This window comes from Nansenia antarctica (assembly GCF_963989245.1).
Source record: "Nansenia antarctica genome assembly, chromosome: 1".
Taxonomy (NCBI): Eukaryota; Metazoa; Chordata; class Actinopteri; order Argentiniformes; family Microstomatidae; genus Nansenia; species Nansenia antarctica.
The window spans coordinates 47,400,272-47,421,863 of NC_137674.1; the positions used below are offsets into that span (position 1 = coordinate 47,400,272).

General features: G+C 46.5%; 3 protein-coding genes across 3 annotated transcripts; 2 read left to right on the forward strand and 1 right to left on the reverse strand.

Moving 5' to 3' along the window:
* Positions 1–1,932: 1,932 nt before the first annotated feature.
* Positions 1,933–7,549, forward strand: LOC308168586 (transmembrane protein 151B; the record flags this gene model as incomplete). Its single annotated transcript, XM_080543185.1, has 2 exons — positions 1,933–2,046; positions 5,873–7,549. 2 exons carry the CDS (start codon positions 1,933–1,935, stop codon positions 7,547–7,549), a joined length of 1,791 nt encoding a protein of 596 aa, XP_080399311.1.
* Positions 7,550–9,899: 2,350 nt separating this feature from the next.
* heatr4 (HEAT repeat containing 4) lies at positions 9,900–17,795 on the forward strand (the record flags this gene model as incomplete). Its single annotated transcript, XM_080523495.1, has 14 exons — positions 9,900–10,651; positions 11,051–11,238; positions 11,786–11,947; positions 12,135–12,392; positions 13,114–13,257; positions 13,580–13,756; positions 14,261–14,430; positions 14,728–14,832; positions 15,077–15,195; positions 15,612–15,792; positions 15,874–15,943; positions 16,579–16,768; positions 17,186–17,264; positions 17,583–17,795. 14 exons carry the CDS (start codon positions 9,900–9,902, stop codon positions 17,793–17,795), a joined length of 2,808 nt encoding a protein of 935 aa, XP_080379621.1.
* A 672-nt stretch (positions 17,796–18,467) lies between these two features.
* Positions 18,468–20,829, reverse strand: haus2 (HAUS augmin like complex subunit 2; the record flags this gene model as incomplete). The annotated part of the gene is made up of 6 exons (XM_080523505.1): positions 18,468–18,584; positions 18,914–19,022; positions 19,747–19,879; positions 20,154–20,223; positions 20,326–20,421; positions 20,743–20,829. The coding sequence occupies 6 exons, from the start codon at positions 20,827–20,829 to the stop codon at positions 18,468–18,470; spliced, it is 612 nt and encodes a 203-aa protein (XP_080379631.1).
* Positions 20,830–21,592: the final 763 nt, after the last annotated feature.

Sequence of the window (21,592 nt, forward strand, 5' to 3'; positions counted from 1 at the left end):
CATAAGATGATGAATAATGTTAGACAATGACACTTGACTGTCTGTCAACATGGTGGTACACTGTAAAATAATAAAATATATTATTGTGTACACACCCACACACACAGGTCCAGAAGCTACACGCACACACGCGCGCGCACACACGCACACACGCACACACACACACACACACACACACACACACACACACACTCACACACACACACACACTCCCCCAACCCACACACACACACACACACACACACACACACACACACACACACACACACACATATATATATATATATATATACACGCACACACACAGTAGTCCAGCAGCCTTCATCTATCATTTACAGTTTTTCTGTATTCCTGTATCAAACAATAAGCAAGTGTCGACACCATCAACTGATATAATTTGCAGCCACCCGGTTGTCAAGTCAGCTAGCTACCGTTACTAGCCATATTTTGACAACCTAACGAACAGATTTATCCGAGTAGCTCGTCATTGCAATGTGCTGTCGCCTGTTATTACAATACATAACATGCATTAGCTAGTCTACAATCTAGATAGATAGCCACGGAGATACAGCGGCATCAAACATTAGCTAGCAGGCTACAGAGGATGGACAGCGTTTATCAGGGTAACCATTACAGTCAGCTACTTCTGCCCAAACAAACAAACGCTACTTCCAAGCATGTTTATGTTTAAATCAGTGTTAAACGAATATTCACCTTCAGTAAGGAATCCTCTGGGTTATAATTTACAGAATTATGTAAACAACGTGACAGCTCCGAAAACTCATGCCACACTGACAGGGGGAACGTATTTCCTGCGACACCGATAGTAGCGCCTTCAAAATAAAAGTTCAGTGTTACATGCGACAAAACAAGAGCTCTGGTTATACAAGTTGGACAAGTTGCATATTACCCCTTCTCCCGATGTAAATCATTTTTTTAGCATAAACCATACAAAATACAATACTGATATTTATGATGATGATGATGAGGAGGAGGAGGAGGAGGAGGAGGAAGGCCACAAAAAGTGTTTTGCATGATGGAATGCATACTTAAGCCTACATAGGCTTGTAGTTTTTTTTGTCTGTCTTACATGTAACGATGAATTGAGAATCAAGGACCCCAATTGAAATAAGCCAGTGGCTTTCTTGGGTGTTTATCCTATTAGTTGACCTTGTATGTAATATGTACTTTCATGTACCTACTTCTGCAAATCTTCTAATAAAGTTTTCAATCAATCAATCAAAAGGCTGCTATAGCCCAGCCCCAGACTACTATAACTCTGTCGTGTTCAAATGCTATTCTCCTGGGAAACAGCACCTCACCCAGCACCACGGACATACGATGGATTGCCTGCGCGGAGCAGTCTGGCGTTTATTATATTCTGATGTAAGGACAAGTGCAACAAACTGAATGTGGTTTAATAAAATAAAAAAAGGTCTGAGAGGCCGAAATGAAAAGCCTACTGTTGCAATTGTTCTATTCACGGAGGAAATGCGCTACTTGCACACCATCGGACAAACGCATCAATCATGTTGCTGAACTCTGACATACATGTTCTTCTGCATGCTGTGTGACCTAACACCCAGCCTATGTCGGTACTAGGTCATTCGTCCTCGTACGAGGCGAGGCGCGCACGTGTTTGTCATAGATGCGCGCTTCAAGCAACCTGCAGTGTTTCAAATGTCTCTCTTCTATCTCTTTTTTATTTTTTTTGAATGTATCGACAAGGCTCTGCGGTCAAATCGTCCCCGCCCCCCCGGGTCCAAGCGGTGGGAACACCTAGAGCGGCGCGGCGGCGGGACCCCCATTCCTCTTGGCTCCAGCCCAGATGATCTGCCGCTGAGAGACAGAGAGGGGGGGTGACGAGAGAAAAGAGCGGTACTGTACTACGGGGAAAGCTCAGGCTTGATTTTGCCATGTCAAGACAGCAGCATGTTCTCCCCCGATTTGGAAACTGATACCACTGCGGAAGACACAGCGCCCAGCACCCCGAACGATGCTGAGGAGGACGCGGACGCGCCGGTGAGCGTTGATGTGCTGGAGGAGGTGAGAGTCAGACAGCGCAACACTTCTGTGTGTGTGTGCGGCTTTATGCAGTCGATGATTGGAATGTCATGCCATCATTGTAGGGGCCACATATTCATGTACACTACTACTAGTTTAATATTTTGATTCGGTTACTGTTTCAATAGTGCAAACAAGTGCATGCCACAGCCTCTGCAGAAAATGCTCAAAATAAATTCTGCATGGATTTATAAGGTATATATCTTATTGATTGTTATCTATTCATTGTCTATTTGAGTCCTCTGCAATTCATCAAATAGAGGAAATTGCATACTGACTGAAACTGCAGTACACCGCAAAATCAGATCCACTGTTCTCTGGGGTCTATTAATGGAATCACTACAATTGATTCACTACTAGCAGAATGATATCATAGCCCTTACGTAGGGTATAGAGGTAATTTGATTCTATCACATTTCATATAGTTGCTCAGATGTCATCGAAATGCATGATTCTAATTCTATGGCATTTGAATTCTAGAAGTCCAGGTAATGGAGCCGATGGAAGCCGGCTGTGTTCTACTCCATAGGGCCAGAGTACTGCTGAGCATATCAATGCTTCAACACTGGCACTGCTGAAGTCATAAGCAGCATGATGGGGGGGGGTTATACGTTACATGTAAAACTGTCCCGTACGTCAAAGATGATACAAATTCTACTTTGATAATGTTCTCATTGGTATAGGCTTGGTATAGTAGAGTAGGTCGTGTCAGGTACAGAAACGTGAACTTGCTTTTAAAGTGCTCAGTAATTATGTGTATTCAGTCAGTCCTCTGTGAGATCTACCTCCATGCAGTCTGTCTGCCACTCTGTAATTACAGGGATTCCATCTGGGGAATTGGCTGTGTGCAGCTTACCGTGAAACATATAGCTTGGGGGAGAGACAGACCGTAAAATGATAAAGGGAGTTGTTTTGAACTTCAAGTCTGCTGTTAGCGAGCCCTAGAGGTAATGGGTTGTTGTGGAGAGGATGAGGATGAGGACTACCCCCCCCCCCCCCCCCCTCTGTATGAAAGAGGTGGTCCACAGTCAATGCTATATTTGACTTGTGTGGTCAATGCCTGGACTGTAATGTTAAATGGTAAATGACCTGCACTTATATCTTATATAGCGCCTTATTCCAAAGTGCATTACAATGGCTTCTCATTCACCCATTCACACACACATTCACACACCAATGGCGGCAAGCTACTATGCAAGGTGCCGGCCCGCTCATTGGGGTTCAGTGTCTTGCCCAAGGACACCTTGACACATGGCCAGCCAGGGATTGAACCGCCGAACCACCGACCTTGCGATCAGACGCCGGCTCTACCTCCTGAGCCGCAGCCAGTCCACAGCCATGTTATTCATGTCTGGTAGGAGTCAGCCCTTTCTGTGTGACCACTGTGGCCATGCTAGTTTAGTTCACAACCGTCTGTATTTGAACCACTGTAGCAGTAACATTGAGGTAGTCCTAGACAAAATGACACTTTCACAGGAGACCCCCCCATTAAAGATGCTTTTTCATTTAGGTGTATAGACGTATGTAGTTTTCCAGAGGTTCACATGGACCAAGAGACAAGCTCTTCATTGCTGGCTGTGCGTCAGGTGAATTAAATGGTTCCATAAATAGACAGGTGAATTCTATGAGGAGGCACTGACCTCTCCCCTGTGACCTCAGCTGATCTTCATGGCTGGGTGGGTGCTGGTTTGGCTCTCTGTGACCTCAGCTGATCTTCATGGCTGGGTGGGTGCTGGTTTGGCTCTCTGTGACCTCAGCTGATCTTCATGGCTGGGTGGGTGCTGGTTTGGCTCTCTGTGACCTCAGCTGATCTTCATGGCTGGGTGGGTGCTGGTTTGGCTCTCTGTGACCTCAGCTGATCTTCATGGCTGGGTGGGTGCTGGTTTGGCTCTCTGTGACCTCAGCTGATCTTCATGGCTGGGTGGGTGCTGGTTTGGCTCTCTGTGACCTCAGCTGATCTTCATGGCTGGGTGGGTGCTGGTTTGGCTCTCTGTGACCTCAGCTGATCTTCATGGCTGGGTGGGTGCTGGTTTGGCTCTCTGTGACCTCAGCTGATCTTCATGGCTGGGTGGGTGCTGGTTTGGCTCTCTGTGACCTCAGCTGATCTTCATGGCTGGGTGGGTGCTGGTTTGGCTCTCTGTGACCTCAGCTGATCTTCATGGCTGGGTGGGTGCTGGTTTGGCTCTCTGTGACCTCAGCTGATCTTCATGGCTGGGTGGGTGCTGGTTTGGCTCTCTGTGACCTCAGCTGATCTGGGAGGCTGGTGGAGGCAAAAATCAGAATACGGTCGGGCTCATTGTAATGCATGGAATGGAATTAGGAATTATATCAAACACACGTTTCCATGCCATGCATCCATTCCACGCATTACAATGACCCCGTCCTCTGACCTCCACAAGCCTCTCCTGTACTACGATCATTGTACAGGAACGGCAGAGAGAGCAGCTCTGGGAGAAAAGCCTCTCTGCTGAAAAGGAGCGATTCATTGGCAGTCAGATGTGCAGATGTGAGCACTTTTGAAGATGCGGGGACAGACTGGGCTAGGGCTGCTGCACCGAGCTCTCCGCTGGACACTGATGAAGACTAGGCCAGCGTAGGCCTGCAGGCCATAGACACCATGTGTAGTCCACTGACCTGCATTTGATACTTCTGTGCTGGAATTAAAAGTAGCATGTTTATTTTAGTAGAGGTCTGATGTCATTATTGTTAAAGGCATTGGAGAATTGTATGCACAGTACGTAGATGCAAATCAGGGGAGGCTGGTGGAGGTAGAAATCGGATGTTTGATACCAAATGTTTGATACCGTTCCTCATTCCATTCCATGCATTATTACAATGAGCCTGTCCTCCAACCTCCACCAGCCTCCTCTGATGCAAATGCCAAGTGAAAATACAATGTTGGGATGTTTTAGGGGATAGGGGACCTGTTCAAATGGCTAGTTACAGCTAGTAACTGTGCAACATGTAGTCTTATTAATTGAATTAAAATGAGCTACATGGTCATGATCCAGCCTGATTTACTTAAAAGGTCAGGGGATTACAGCTACATGAAGTTCATTTGGGTTTTGCATGATAGACGCTGTCTTGGAATGTATAATGAACGTTGTGAAGAACTAGACCATACCAGCGGAGGCTGGTGGAGGTAGAAATCAGGCTCACGTGTTTGATGCCATTCCTCGTTTCACTCCATGCATAACAATGAGGCTGTCCTCTGATTTCTACCTCCACCAGCCTCCATTGGTATGGTCCAGTTCTACACAACGTTCATTATACGTTCCTATACAACATCTATCATGCATCCTTGTATATTTAGTCATGTTTGAGGAACCAGAGAGCTGGATTTTAATCATTTAATGAAAATTAGCTTTGTTAATTTTTCAAAGTAGCTTTGGCAGAGGAGCTCTAAGAAACTGCTGTACATTCATTAGAGGTGGCCTAGCCTGAAGAACTGCTTCAACCAGTGTGCTCCAACCATTGTTAATCATCCTAAAGCCTTTACTAAGGGCTATTTAAATGTAGCCATTTGTCATTCACAACTATCTCGTGAAAATTAATGTATGTAAGCTTTCCTCTTTCTCTTCTTCTTTCTCTCCTCACTCTCACCCTCTCCCATCCTCTATCCCACCTTCTCTGCCCCCTTCTCTCACACTCTCTCCCTTATTCCTCTCCTTTTATCTCACCCTGCCTTTTCTCTCTCTGTCTCTCTCTCTCTCTCTCCCTTCCCCATCTCTCTTTCTCTCTCTCTCTCTCTCTCTCTCTCTCTCTCTCTCTCTCTCTCTCTTCCCCATCTCTCTCTCTCTCTCTGCAGCAGAGGCCAGTGAAGCAGTCCCTGAGTGCCTGTGTGTGCCGCGAGTCCCACTGGCGCTGTCTGCTGCTGTCCCTCCTCATGTACAGTTGTCTGGGCGCTCTGGCCTGGTGCCAGCTCACCCGGGTCACCAAGCTCAGCTTCGACCCATCTGTCACCTCTTCCCTGACGGCCTCCATCTCCTCCTCGCTCAGGGGGGCAGGCATGGGCGGGGGGGGGCGCTCCATGATTTACCACGACAGCCCCTGCGCCGACGGCTACGTCTACATCCCCCTGGCTTTCCTGCTGATGCTGTACGCCGTGTACCTGGTGGAATGCTGGCACTGCCGCGCCCGCACCGAGCTCCAGTGCAAGGCGGACGTGGACAGCGTGTACGAGAGGGTTCTGCGGATGCGCCAGGCCCGGCCCCGCGTCTGGTGGAAGGCCATCAGCTACCATTTCGTACGTAGGAGCCGTCAGGTGACCCGCTATCGCAACGGCGATGCGTACACCACCACGCAGGTGTACCACGAGCGGGTCAACACCCACGTGGCCGAGGGGGAGTTCGACTTCAGCCGCTGCGGGATGAGGGACGTGTCGCGGGACCTGCAGGGGCTGGAGGGACACTCGGCCACGCGGCTGCGTTTCACCAAGTGCTTCAGTTTCGCCGGAGCCGGTCCGGAGAGCGCCTACCTCAACCAGCGCGCCAGGTTCTTCTCCGAGATCGAGGGTCTGGATGACTACATGGAGGCAAGGGAGGGCATGCAGCTGAAGAATGTGGACTTTAAGGAGCACCTGATCACCTACGTGGACCCCGATCGTCTACCTTGGTACACCTCCCAGGTGGCCTTCTGGTTGGCTGCCCTGCTGATGCTCTCCTGGCCTCTGAGAGTCCTGATAGAGTACCACACGGCCTATGTCCACTACCATGTGGAGAAGCTGTTCGGCCTGGAGTACAGCCACAGCAGCCCCTCTCCTACGGAGGAGGAGGCCCCCATCCGGAGCGGCCTCCCCAGGGTCGACACGGTGGACAGCACTGAGCTGGAGTGGCACATACGCTCCAACCGCCAGCTCATCCCCAGCTACTCAGAGGCCATGCTCCTGAACCTGGGGGATTCCGATTCTAGAACCATTGATTCTAGAACAGCGGTGGATGACACCGTGGTGGGTTCGAACTCTTTCCTACTGGGCAGCCGAGGCGTAGGCCCGGCCCTCAGCTACGGGACCCTGGTCCAGGACTGTGAGGACTGCTGTCAGCTGCAGGAGGCTGGAGGAGTAGGAGGAGGAGGGGGAGGGGGAGGAGGAGGAGGGGGTCGGAGGAGACGGACCACCACCACCACAAGCTCCAGCTGCTCCTCCATCTTCTCCCGCCACGCCTTCCACTCCCGCCTCTCCCTGGACACGTCGCGGTTCTCGCTCTGCCGCATGTACGGCTCCCGGCGCACCGTGGGCCTGTGGCGGAGCCGCAGCAGCACCCTGACGGACCGCTGCTGCGCCGACGAACAGTGCTGCCGCTCCGACTCCAGCCAGCTGGCCCTCAACGACAGCCCGCCCACCTACCGGGACGCTCGCTTCTTCCCCGTCCTCATCGTGCACCGCCCCGAGGGGTGTGGCGGCGGCGGGGGGCCAGGGGGGGACGCGACAGATGTGCGGAGGTATTACGTACGCCGGGGGTCCTGCTGCCTAGAGACCACACTTTGAGAGTCCGAGAGACAGTGTTTTGGATGATCTAGGGAGCAGTAGCGAAATTCCCACTGAGAGCTTATGGGAGGTCTAGGAGAGAGACACTAAAGATGGGTGACACTATCTTACTGCACTGGAAGTGGGTCACACACTGTTTCTGGGTTGTATGGTCCCATTCACATAGACTGCCTCTTTGAAAATAATGGTAGAGACTCACTTTTTAGCCGATCATGGAACTGATTCAGTCATGTTATTGTGTGAACAGTTCTATCTGTCTAATGTGTGCTACAGTATATGAATGAATGAATGGTCTTTATTGTCATTGCTATAGTACAGGTACCAAACAACGAAATTTGGGAGGGGGGATATGAATCTGAATGCATTGGTATGCTCCAGTGGAGGATGGTGGAGGTAGTAATCGGAAGACGGGATCATTGTAATACCTGGAACGGAATAAGGAATGGTATCAAACCATGAACACGTATTTGATACCTATCCTCATTCCATGCATTACAATGGGCCTGGCCTCCTCTTTCTACCTCCACCAACCTCCCTCGATACGCTCTCGTCCTGCAGCTGAAGATATGATTGTGAGTCAAATAAAGGGCTGGTTTTTGATTATCCATTCAATGACAAGTTGTAATCACTGTGCAATGATTCTAGGGTGCATACAGCATTAACAATGTAAATGACTGCCTTTTAAGTTGTCTTAATACAATATACATTACACACAGCTATTGGAATTGTGGCAAAAATGGAAGATAGCATTTGTTAGTGCTTTCACTGCTGTTTCAAACTACTACTATTACTACCAGTATTTCAGAATGCCCTCATCATTTCATCACAGCATGAAGGATCCTTTTAAGAATATACCAAAGTCACTGATCTCTGGCTCTGTTTCATGTGATTCTTGAATCTTGAAGAACTCAGTTTTCTCATCTCTTCTCCCCATCTGCTGTCCAATAATTCCCCTTTCAATGTACTTTAAAATGCAAAAACAGCAACAAAATGGATGTTTATGTGAGTGCTTGGATTGTTGAATTAACTGATATTGGGTTGCAGCAAAAAAATTCAGGTTCAGTAGCTAAACTTGGGTCTGCATACTGGAGGTGCATGTTGACATAAATCTACGATTGTAATATTGTTACCAAAGTTATAGTCTATGTGTGTCAGCAACCAAAGCATTTTCAAACATCTTATTTCCCATTTTGAAACAATATAGTCATAGCATTGAATGGAAGATCGGCTTTATTGAACTGACGGTGGATTAATTATGCAGATCGATTAATATAAAAATGTTAAAAAGGATTGATGATATGTATAAGCATACAGAATCAGAGATCAATAATGTCCTAATGTTAGATGAATTGTGCTATTTTAAATGGCAGTGACTGTTAATAAAAGAGACATTAATAATGTGGTGTTCTGTCTATTCTCTAGCTTGAAAAAGACTTCGTAATAATAATTAATAATTAAAAATAAATACATACATAAAAAGGATGTATAAATTGCATGTGCAATACATAATTGCAGGAACCACTCATTGCGCACACACACACACACACACACACACACACACACACACACACACACACACACACACACACACACACACACACACACCTCTGGTGAGGTGAACAGGTAGGAAACACTGCAGTCGTCAAGGTTAGTCATAGCCACACAGCTCATGGCAACGGTTACAATTTCTATCCACAAGTTGTAACAAGGGCAGCGCAATAATGTCGCAATTACTTTGTAGATTCACCTGTTCGTTGCTTGCTACATTTTTGTAACGAAAGTGTCTCCCTCTCTCTTTCGCGCAAAAACAGCTGAGCGCTTGGACTTCGTTTTAGTTGGCATGACAACGTCGTCGTCGTCAACATCTGATGAATCCGTTTGTTTACATGAGTTTCTCTATTCTCCCTAAAACAGCTTCACGGAGACACGCAACAAACGTCTAGTCTAGTAAGTAGCTATGACTTATTTAAACAGTATGTACATTTACAGTAGGCCTAGCCTATTAGCCTATAGGCTACTATGAATTTAGTAGAGAAAACTATTGGAGATATATAATTGCCTTACTTTCTGTGTGAGAACACTGGTACCTTATTTCCATAATACTTGGAGGGATTCAGTTAGAAGGCTGCAGTACAACACCAGAAAGAGGAAATCTAGACTCCAGGCTATCTTTGGTAATCTCAATAGGCTACTTTTAAGGGGTTTTATAGGCTCCTGTATATGTGGCGTGCATTTACCTCTCACAGGCTGAACCCACAAATATCTTACCAAATATAATGTAAATATTTATGGGGTTTTTCTTCAGATGAATGTCTTCCTCCCCAGGAGGAAAGGGTAGCTAGTAGACAACATGGATTTGATGAAACACACCAAATCAAAGGTGAGATACCTTCAGAACCTGAGAGGCCAGCGGCTCTACAGACAGCTGCTCAACAATGCCGCCTGTGGCCTCACCTTCTCCAAGGATGTCGTATGTGAGATGGGCTCAGAGAGCATCCCCTACAGTCAAGTCGACTTCCACTGGCTCTACAACGCTTCTGGACCTCTAGCACCAAACACCAGGACAAAGAGCACAAGGAGAAGGTCTTATAAATGTCCCCCACAGGACTATGCAGAGAGTATTAGACGTCCTAGAGGGCCTCCCTCTACGCTCCCAGCGTTACAGATATCTCAAACTACCCCCTTGACTGCCAAAGAATCATTTACTCTCCCTGGCCAGCAGGCGGGGCTGTTGGACTCTTTTAAGAGGACAGGACTACGAGGGGTTTCTAATGTCTACAGCTGCTTGAAGGAGGCGTCCGCAGGAGGCAGGGAGGACTGGTCCAAGAGCTGCAACTGGGATGAGTTTGTACTGAAAAAGATGACCAAGACCACGGCCCAGTGGATCGTGACTCAACAGATACCTAACCAGTGCCAGAACAAGACCCGGCTACAGTCCCTGCTGAGAGACCAGTACGGGTCGGCCAGCGCCACGGACCTGGTCAACGAGGAGCCCATGTGTGAGGAGGACTTCCGCTGTTACCAGAGCCTCAGCAAGCAGACAGTCCAGCAGAGGGTTCTGCAGAGGGGCAAGGCGGAGACGCCTCTACCTGTTTACTACAGGCAAGGAGACAGGCGTCATCCTCATCAGGAGAGGCTGGTGGAGGTAGAAATCGGAGGACAGGCTCATTGTAATGCATGGAATGGAATGGTATCAAACCCTAACCCATTCCTGATTCCATTTAATGCATTAAAATTAGCCCGTCCTCTGATTTCTACCTCCACAAGCCTCCACTGAATTTAAGGGTGAATTATCCCCATTCCCCAGTCAGTTCTTAGCAAATGAATGGAATCATCATAATCAAATCAAACTTTATTGATATAGCACATTTCATAACCAAATGCATTATAACACACTTTACAGGAAGAAGAAATCATATCATGATATCATGTCATATATCATGTAATATTAATATTCAATAACCAATAATCATGACATTAACTTGATGTCTACTGCTCCAGGGTGCAGGGCTACTCTCTCCCCCCTGCGTGTACGGATGAACCAGGGGTTCTGAACCAGACAGCCAACATGGTGGTGGTTAAACACATCGAGCCCCCCCAGCCCCCCCGACTGCAGGACAGCCTGAACCCACGCGCCGGCAGCCATGTTCTCCATACTGAGAACAACTTTGAACAGGAGCTCTTCTCTGGTACTGTGCTACCTCCCCCTCAAATACACAAACAGCAAAGTTATAGTGTATTTATCGAAAGGAGGTGCTGGATGGCAACTTGATCCCTTCAGAAGGTTTTGATTGCTGACGCATTCCAGAGCAAGCTCCTTTGTGACGTACCTCTTATACACTTTATATTCCAGGGGCAGAGCACCCCTTCAGCGGTCCAATTGATATTGACAAGAGTGGCAGTACTTTTCAGCAATACTGTATTTATCATCCATGTTGATTCATAGATCATTTTTACCTCAGATTTGAATTTGATTTCAAAGGCATGGATCATGAATCATGGATCATGTAGTTACACAAGATATCCTCCATTCTTTCAGATAATGTCTGACACTTCAAGAAATCTGAACAACTTATTATGGGGAAATCATGTCTGACACTTTACAAAATATGATACCACTTAACATGGTGGAACTAGAATATGAATTGTACTTCTATATGAGTGCATGAGTACTAGAATTTGAGTTCTTCATTCATTCTTCATTCAATGTCATTCATTTTTCATGGTACTGTATAGGAATAGCCAAACAGGTCCACCAGCGTGACCCACGGAACCATGACCGCATTATCATGGACAACATGTCAGAGTACAAGAAGAACCTTCAGGAACTGTTCCCCTGCGCACCAGAGAAATGGACTAAAGACTCAGCAATGGCCCCTAACCCTATCAGAGGCCAAGGTGGAGCTATTGTCATCTATTCTATACCTATCAAATCTTGTACTATCAGATATTGCGTAGGGTATAGGCGGTAGAGACTCATTTGACCAGGTCTTTCTTGAAAAATAGATGTTTATCTCAATGGGATTAACCTGGATAAATAAAGGTTAAATACATAGATAACACATAATTTTGTATTGACCAGTAGACCTAAAAATAACACCTAGTAATGTTTTTACTAATCTAAAGCCACTCTTGATAGGGATGAAGAGGGTGGAGAAGGGTGTCCGTCGGTGGGTGGCTCTGCCTACCTCAGCTGACTACGCCACAGAGGTGGGTCTGATACCTCCAGACTACAGCGGTCAGGACACGGAGGTGCCCAGGCAGCAGCCCCTCTACAACCCCATGGCGGAGCTGTCCTCCCTGCGCTACGCTGTGGAGGAGTGGAGGAGTGCCTGGAAGATCAGTAGGTCTCTTTACACACAACGGGCCGAACTCAACACCCAGAGGGCCTTTACGTATGATGGGCCAACTCAAAACCCAGAGGGCCTTTACACACAAACAAAATATGCATGCTCTGATTTGTGTATTTATGCTTTATTAAAGCAGGAAGATCTTACCGACACCTGCATCTCTTTTGCATAAGAGCCATGTAGGAACTAGGTACATGGCAACCATGGAATAAGATCAAAGAAACATCCAGACAGAGAGAATGGCACAAAAATCACACTGATGTTTTCTTTTCCAGCACAGTTTCAGCAGCCAACTCAGTACAGCTCTGCTCGGCTCAGCTCATTCCGGCTCTGTAGTGTAAATTAGAGTTGTGTGTCTCGTTATGGATGTTGTGTGATGTAATGACAAGGCTCAGGCTGACAAATTGTAGGCTCTGATAATATGACTATTTATCCTGCTCCCAGATCTGTATGTGCTTTGTGAGCCAACTTAAGATATGATTATTAGTATGTCCACATCAGGGGAGGCTGGTGGAGGTAGAAATCTGATCCTCCAGACATCCTGTACTCCATAGATAATATGTATTGCTCCAATATAAGAGACAAGCAGCTTATTAGATTCACTTCAGTTTATCTATCGTCTTGAGGAGGCTGTTGAGTTGACCGCATAGAATTTAGAATGAGTAGAACGGGCGTTCCAGAACTATGTTTGACCCTGACCCTGCTGTGGCCCAGAGACTCCCTGGCAGAGTGTGACCATCGAGGGGTTGAAGAAAGCCCTGAGAGACCTGCACTACCACCTCCGCCTGTCTGCTATAGCCACCTGTGCCTCAGGAGCCGTCAACAGGCCCAGGAAGGAGCCCAGGCCCATAGACGCTGGTGAGCAGTGCGCTTTACCCTGAGGAAGTCCCCCTGCCACTCAACTTCCATGTGTCTTGGTGCTAGTGTATCTTATCTTGTACTGTATCTTTGCACTATACACAGAGGATATGAAAAACTGTCACTCAAATCAGTTAACCAAAGTGTGTGTGTGTGTGTATGTGTGTGTGTGTGTGTGTGTGTGTGTGTGTGTGTGTGTGTGCGTGTCGGTGTGTATGTGTGTGTGTGTGTCTGTGTGTGTATGTGTATGTGTGTGTGTCGGTGTGTGTGTCGGTGTGTGTGTGTGTGTGTGTGTGTGTGTATGTTTGTGTTCCTTCCCCAGTCCAGTACGGCCGTACTTGGGACATCCATCCTGTTCCCCAGGAGCTCCAGCCTCTCCTCCTCCAGGCCCTAGATGACCCAGTGAAGAGGGTTCAGATGGCAGCCGCCGTGTGCCAGTATGCCATGGGCACCGCAGACGCCCGCGCCCGACAGATCCTCCGCAACGCACTCCACCAAGGTTGGCTCAGAGCGTCTTTACTGTGTAATGAGTAATGAGTAATACACTGTCTATAACAGTGTCTATAACAGGAAATTTCTTGAATCCTCCATGTATCGATAGCAAAAGCCCCATAGAACCTTATCGTCCACAACTCCCTGGAAGTCCACAACACAATAACAATATATTGCTAAGGGGACTATCCTCATTGGAAAGGAGCATACACTGTGAATGCAAACCTAACATGTTTGATAAACAAGTGGCATGGAATTATATCTATTTCTAAAACCTGAATTACCGCATATTTCCATTTATATATATATATATATATATATATATATATATATATATAAAAAAGGTTATACTATTTTACAAGAGAGACCTGTTCAATGGTACCAAATAAAGGCTGGTAGCATCTCTGTCTCTGTGTCAGGGTCCTGTCTCTGGACTGGATGTGTCTCTGTGCCAGACACTACGGGCTTAGGGTCCTGTCTCTGTGCCAGACTGGCTGTGTCTCTGTGCCAGACTCTGCAGGTGTGGGAGCAGACAGCTGGGTAGCAGCACAGTGCCTGGCCATGGAAGGTGAACACAGCAGGGCAGTCATCCAGAGACTTCTCTCACAGCACTTCCTGAATGAGGCCCACACAGATAAGGAGCAGGCCGCTACACTACTGGCGAGCATTAGCAGCAAGACCGTAAGCATCTCTCTGCTTTAAAGCCCCACAAACAATGCCCTATGTGAAGTATTCACGTATTCATCTCAAAGACGGTTTCCCTGACCCAGATTAAGCCTAGTCCTGGACAGTATCATACTTTCAATGGAGTTTTCCATTTAAACATTATAGTTATGAATATAAATATAATAAATATTTAGTCTAGGTATAGGCTTAATATAAGTCCAAGAAACCGGTCCTAAATGGATGGGTTAATTGCCATCTTCTTTCATTCTGTTTAGCGAGTCCATCATAACAGATCTGCCCTCTCTCCCTTAGACTCTAGTGCGCTCTCTGCTGGCAGAGGAGCTGAACTGTGCCAACTGGAGAACCAGACTCATGGCCTGCAACACCATCTCCCAGCTGCAAGGCCCTATTAACAAGGTATCTGTTTATAGTCCTCTTTCTTCTCCACCTAATCATCATCATCTTCATCATCATCCCCATCATCATCACCTTGACATCCATCATCCCCATCATCATCATCATCATCATCACAATCTTTACCATCAGTTATCATCACCACAATTCTGAGCCGGTGTTACATTTGATGTGCCTAATCTAAGACTTAATGATGTATTAGATGAGAATATGAGCTATGAACTCATCTTAAACGTGTCTTTTGTAGGACCTGACCAACAAGTTGATCTACCTGATGTGGAATGACTGGAGTGGTAGTGTGCGTCAGGCTGCAGCCCAGACTCTGGGGAAACTAGGACTGGGCAGAGAAGTCCACAACCAGCTCAGGTATCAGCATGGCACTTGACTGGGATACTGCGGTTACCAATGAGGTGTCGACTGGCATCATGCTCTGGACTAGCGTTAAACCGGTGTGTGTGTGTGTGTGTGTGTATGTGTGTGAGAGAGAGAGAGAGAGCTTGTGCTTGTGTGTGTGTGTGTGTGTGTGTGTGTGTGTGAGAGAGAGAGAGAGAGAGCGCTTGTGTGTGTGTGTGTGAGAGAGAGAGAGAGAGAGAGAGAGCGCTTGTGTGTGTGTGTGTATGTACTGTATGTGTGTGTGGTGGGGGGGGTGGATGAGTGTGTGTGTAGGTGTGTGTGTGCGGGTATGTGTGCATGCATGCGTATGTGTGTGTCTGCCATGGGAGTGGAGCACACACCCCTTCTAGCTGAGGAACAAACACAGAACTAGTGTTCTATCTTCTCAGAGTGAAGCTGGAGGAGGGTCCGACCACCTGGAGGGTAGAAGCTCTGGGCCTGGTCGCTCAGCTGCAGATCATGACGGCCAAGCTGCTGCCCACCTTCCTGCGCTGCTTCCATGACAACTTTGTGGCCGTACGCAAACAGGCCTGTCTGACCGCAGCCGCTCTGATGATGAAGGACAAGATGGTGAGACGGGATGATGGGGAGAGTGTGTTTATTTTGATTTATTTACTCTGTGGCTGAAAATATATTTATCTTTGGTTGCAGGTCTTGAACCAGCTGATTCAGCTGATGCAGAACGACCCATCTTGCGATGTCAAAGTACTTGCCATCAATGGTAAGCATAAAGAACATTCCTAAGTGTAGTCCAGATGTTAAAAATTGTTTTCAAACATGTCTTAGAAAATGAAACAATGTCACACCTGTGCATGTAGCTAGATACACAGCTTACTGTAGTGATGTGTCATACCTTTCTGTACCTTTACCTACTGTTTGTAGGTAAACCTACAGTAGATGTGCGATGTATCTGAAAAATACACACATTCAATTATCCGGTGCTGCTACAGAAAAACATGAGTCAATGTAAAAACTAAGTCCCAACTCTGTAATGCTCCCCAGTGATTTATTCAAGAAACTCAAATTGACAATGTTTTGTCATGTTTTGTCACGCTCTTAGCACCAACTTTTCAGGGTTAGCCCCAGAAATCCCCCAAAACACGTTGGTGCCAAAATAGTCAGTGCGAACAGGGACCAGAGTTAACTTCAATCGAATTCAATACTACTTAACCCAGGGTTAACAAATGCATGTGTAGGCTATCGCTGGGCCAGCTTTAACCCTAGGCTACAGATAGCCCTAGGCTAAGAAACTGCAGTGTGAAAAGCCCTACAGAATGTTGACCTGACAAAACATGAACAAACCTTGTCCAAGGGCCCTAGACTAAGCCCAGAGTGAAAAGCCCTCTAGTGTATCAGCTTTAGGGAAGATCGGCTGCATGACCGCCAACCTCCAGGACCTCCTGCTGTGGGCCTTACATCACGAGGAGGACCCCAGGGTCCGCATCGCTGCCTGTGAGGCTCTGAAGATCTTAAAAGTCAAAGGGCCTGAGCTGCAGCATCTCCTGCAAGAACGCCTTGTACTGGAGCCCCACCCTCAGGTTCACAGGTACTACCTCTCAGTGAAGAACAGACTCCATCAGACTAGATCTCCCAGAGCCAGACAGCCGGATGTTGAATACTCTAGCACTTACTGTATGTAGCTCAACGGAGGCTGGTGGAGGTAAAAAAAACAACAACAAACAAACATGTGTTTGATAGCTTTCCTCATTCTATTCCATGCATTGCAATGAGGCCAATTTCTATCTCCACCTGCCTCCCTTGATGTAGCTGTAAAGTCTAGGGGCAGGATTATTATTATTATGTTTACCTCCACCAGACTCCACTCCCAATAGACTAGACATGAAGAGCTTGATATTTGGGTAGTGGCTTCTGCCACCCAAAGTTGCCCTGCCAAATCAAATTTTGTGATTCTATAGTAATGAATGTATTGTTTAATTGTATCCTGTGTTTTATCTGATTTTAGGGATATAGAAGGACTCCTCAAAACCCATGGCTACAGTCTTGAGGGAGACAAGGGCATGGTCCAAAAGATCAAAGATCAGGTATGTGATCTCTTCTCAACTCTAAGTCTTTTCTACTCAATAATGTCTCCCTCAAACGATATCATTGAGACAACATTGTTCCCTACTAAACAAAGCCCCATATTCACAAAGCATCTTAGAGTGCTGACCTAGTATCCGTGTCTTGCCTCTTGAATCAGATGATATGGACAGGTGAGGACCTGATCCTAGATCAGCACTCCTTCTCTGAGACCAGGGGTAGCTGGTGAACTTTCCAAATTTCTGTTAATTTCTGTATTGCTACCTCCAGCAGCCTCCACTGTCAGAGACACTTTGTGAATGTGGGTCCATGGTTTGCAGGTCCAGAGGCTGTGTGCCAAGCGCATCATCACTGACAAGGTGCAGCTAATAGAGGAGCTGGAGGGCATGTACGAGCAGCAGGGGAGGTTTCTGGGAAATGGAGGCCAATCTGACACACCATCGATATCACAGCTGCTGCAGGAACAATACAGAGGTGACTACAACTTACTACTGAGACTGAGCTGTGTCCCAACTCTCAATCCTTTCCCCTGAAGTGTATTTGTCCACTACCCTACACAGATTTAAAAGCATAGGATTTGAGTAAGTATGGGCTAGTACACAAATCCTATGCTTTTAAATCTGTGTAGGGGAGTCGACAAGTTACTGAACTTGACAATAATGACATGTAATGCCAAATAATGACCGAATGCCTGCTAACTTCATGTCATTTCTGAACGTACAGTAATTGTCTTTTCTAGGCCTGAAACATTCCCCCTCTACAGTAGATTTGCCACTAGCCAGTGATTCTTCAGTGACTGAGGTATTCTCTACTTTCATAGAAATGCCACATAATAACCACTTTCAAATGTGCTCTTTAATATAAACAAAATTCCCATCATTCTTAAGTCCTCTTCAGAGTCATGTCCTGTCCCAGAATCCTCTTCACCTGATCAACAACAACAACAACAACAACCACCACCACCCGCCTCATTTGACATTGTAGAAAGTTCAGCACACCAGGAAAAGGACGGGAAAACTCGGGCTACATGAAAATAAATACTTTACAACAGTATCAGCTGACCAAGAAATTAATGTTTGCATTGGTAGTAGTAGTAATATACAGTAACTTGTACATGGCATCTTGTAGGAGACATTCAATAAGCCTAATAGGTTACTCTTTGTACATGGCATGTTGTAGGAGACATTCAATCAGCCTAATAGTGTCTAGTCTCTAGTGTCGTCCTTGATCATGCTGCACTGCCGGCTGCTCCACTGTAGAACCTGTTTGGAGAGTGTCTCCACCTCCTTCACCTGATATAGGAGTTGAACGAGACCGTTGTTCTGTAGCGAGAGAGAGTGAAAGAGAGAGAGAGAGAGAGAGAGAGAGAGAGACAGAGAGAGAGAGAGAAAACAGAGAAAAGAGAGTGAAGGGGGGGCAGAGAGAGAGAGAGAGAGAGAGAGAGCAGAAAGAGCGGACCGAGAGTGACAGAGTTATAGATAAGATGTTGATCAACATAATGATAACACAAGACTAGAATAATGTATGTCACAACGTGTGTCGTGACCCATTTTTATATTCGATTTGTAAAAATGGTGGTAAAGATTTCGAGATGACACTTAAAGGAGGAAGATAAGGCCAGGGCTAGAGTTTGGATTTTGATAGTACCCACCAGATTGCTCATGGACTCATCCATGGTTCGAATGGTACGAACAGTGTTCATCTTCTCCTCCAGGTTCTCAATGAAATCAACTACCATCTTCATCACCTCCACAACATATCTTAAGCAGGACCACAATGTTAGGAAAAGCATGACCACAATATCATAAGCAGGACCACAATGTTAGGAAAACATTATAAAGTTGACACTGAGTTATGAGTGTTTGATACCATTCCTTATTCTGTTCAATGCATTACAATGAGTCTGTCCTCCCCAGTCCCCTATCCCCCAAAACATCTCACCACTGTATTTTCAGTCCCTATTTGGCTGGTGGAGGTAGAAATCGGAGAATGGTGTTTGATACTGAACCCCGGCTCACCACATGTCGAAGTGTCCTTGGGCAAGACACTAAACCCCCAATTGCTCCCAATGAGCGGGCCGGGGCCTTGTATAGTAGCTTGCCGCCATTGGTGTGTGAATGGGTGAATGAGAGGCCATTGTAAAGCGCTTTGGAATAAGTGACTATATTAGTCAGTCGGTTCCATGCATTACAATGAGCCAGTCCTCTACCTCCACCAGCCTACCAAGTCAGAATACATCCCAAACTCTTCACCAACCAGAGGTGACTTTCCCTAAAACCTTGTAGCACTAAAATCATCATCTTAGCTAAGATCATCCCAAATCCATTCTAGGCAAAGATCAAAAATCATCTTCGAGCTACAAGGCTTTTGGGAGATTTTTCCGCTGTCCATATCCGCACAAGATAATTAATTCTCAACGACCTAAGCCTTAGGCTACCTGGCAGAGTAAAGGTTAAAAAACAAAACAAAGAGAATGTCCCTCACTTGTGCAGGTCTGCCTCTATGGGCAGGTTGGCCTGACACAGCGGCTTCATCAGCCTCTGGCGCAGGCTGGCCTGCTCCCGTAACACGTCCTGCAGATGGGTGGTGAACTGCTGCAACGACTTGAACCTCTGACCTGGACCAGGAAACATCATTTCTTCCAGTTAACCATCGACTTCTAATATAAAGGCGTAATAGGAGAAAGGATCTCTTGTGTGTCCCTACATGTCGGTGGTGGATGTAGGATAGGTTCATTATAATGCATGAAATTCCTACATTCCATTCCTTGCATTACGATGAGCCCATCTTCCGATTTCCACCAAAATCGTTGTTATTCTGGATATTCAGCAACATAAAACTTGATGGTCGAGTCAAGTGACACCACAGTGCAACAGCATAACCCCACTTACTCAGATAGAACTTGTGAGTGACATCTGCACTTTCTTTCTCCAACCTCAACAACTCCGACTCTAGATTGATCTAAAACAAAGAAGTACAAATACATATCAAGATGTCATTCAGACATCACTGTATTGATGCCTCATGAGCTTCAATCTAAGTATGTGGACAGGGCAGGCTTACCTTGTCAAGCTCCAGTTCCATTGAGCTCAGCTGTTGAGCATCACGGAGATGTGGAGAGAAGACATAGGGTTCTTTGGGGACAGCGTCGAGAGCCTCCTGTAAAGAGAGACTGCTATTGAATGTCCTGAGATAACGTTTCAGAGTGCTGATCTAGGGTCAGTTTTGGCTCTCAGATCATAATAAATAATATGATATGGGCATGGTGGGCCTGGTCCTAGATCAGCACTCCTACTCTGAGATTTGTGTGAATACGAGCCCTGAGCTAGGGTCAAGGACAAGCTCTGCCTAAAACAATGTAGTGTAGTGTTGGTGTATGCAGCCATGGGTGCTGCCTCTATGACATGTAGGCCTATACCTCACCTACCAGCTGGGTCAAATAACATTGACTGAGGAGTGAGGACCGTGCTTGCACCTCACCTGGGACAGAACGCCAGCGACGACACATTTGGCCAGGACATTCGCAACAGGTGTCACCGAGAGTGGAGCAAGGTCCCACGGATCCATTTCACAGCGTGTTGACGCCTGCCTAGAATTCATGCTTGTGTTAAAAGTGACAATAAATAGTAAGTCTCTATGATAAACTGTGCATTACATTTCGAATCTAACGACGTTACTATTATAAATAGTAAGAAGAAAAGCAATTTGCTACCCAATCACACACAAGACACGTTCACTCAAAACTATAGACTACGGAATATGTAAGCCGATGTGAAATGTACACTAAAGAAGCATTTTCTACCAATGATTTGATTACCGTATGCGTTCAAATTTCGCCCGCCGATGTTTTTTTTTTTTTTACTTCCTGAGTACATTGTTGGAAGTGCAGCTGTTTTCCTACACTGCCCCCTGGCGGACTGAGGTTTTAGCTCAGTTGGACGCATGCGCACTGGTGGAAATAGTGTGTATGTGACGCGTTATTTTTTTTCATACCCGCATTCAGCGTAATGCACGCCCACCTTCAGCGTAATGCACGCCCACCTGCCTCTGATTGGCCGAACGTACGCCCACCTTCAGCGAAGCTCCTGACTACTTTAGCCACCTGCCTCCCGGGGAAAAAGGGTTAGGCTTAGGGTTAGGGTTAGGGTTAGGGTTAGGGGATTCCGAATCTCATCGCTAACCAGCAACTGGGCCTGGTTGAGCAAACATAATAAATGCAACACACACATAACTGCACATAACTAGTTCAGTCGTGATCTCCAATCAGAGGCAGGTGGGCGTGCATTACGCTGAAGGTGGGCGTGCATTACGCTGAATGCGGGTAGGGGAA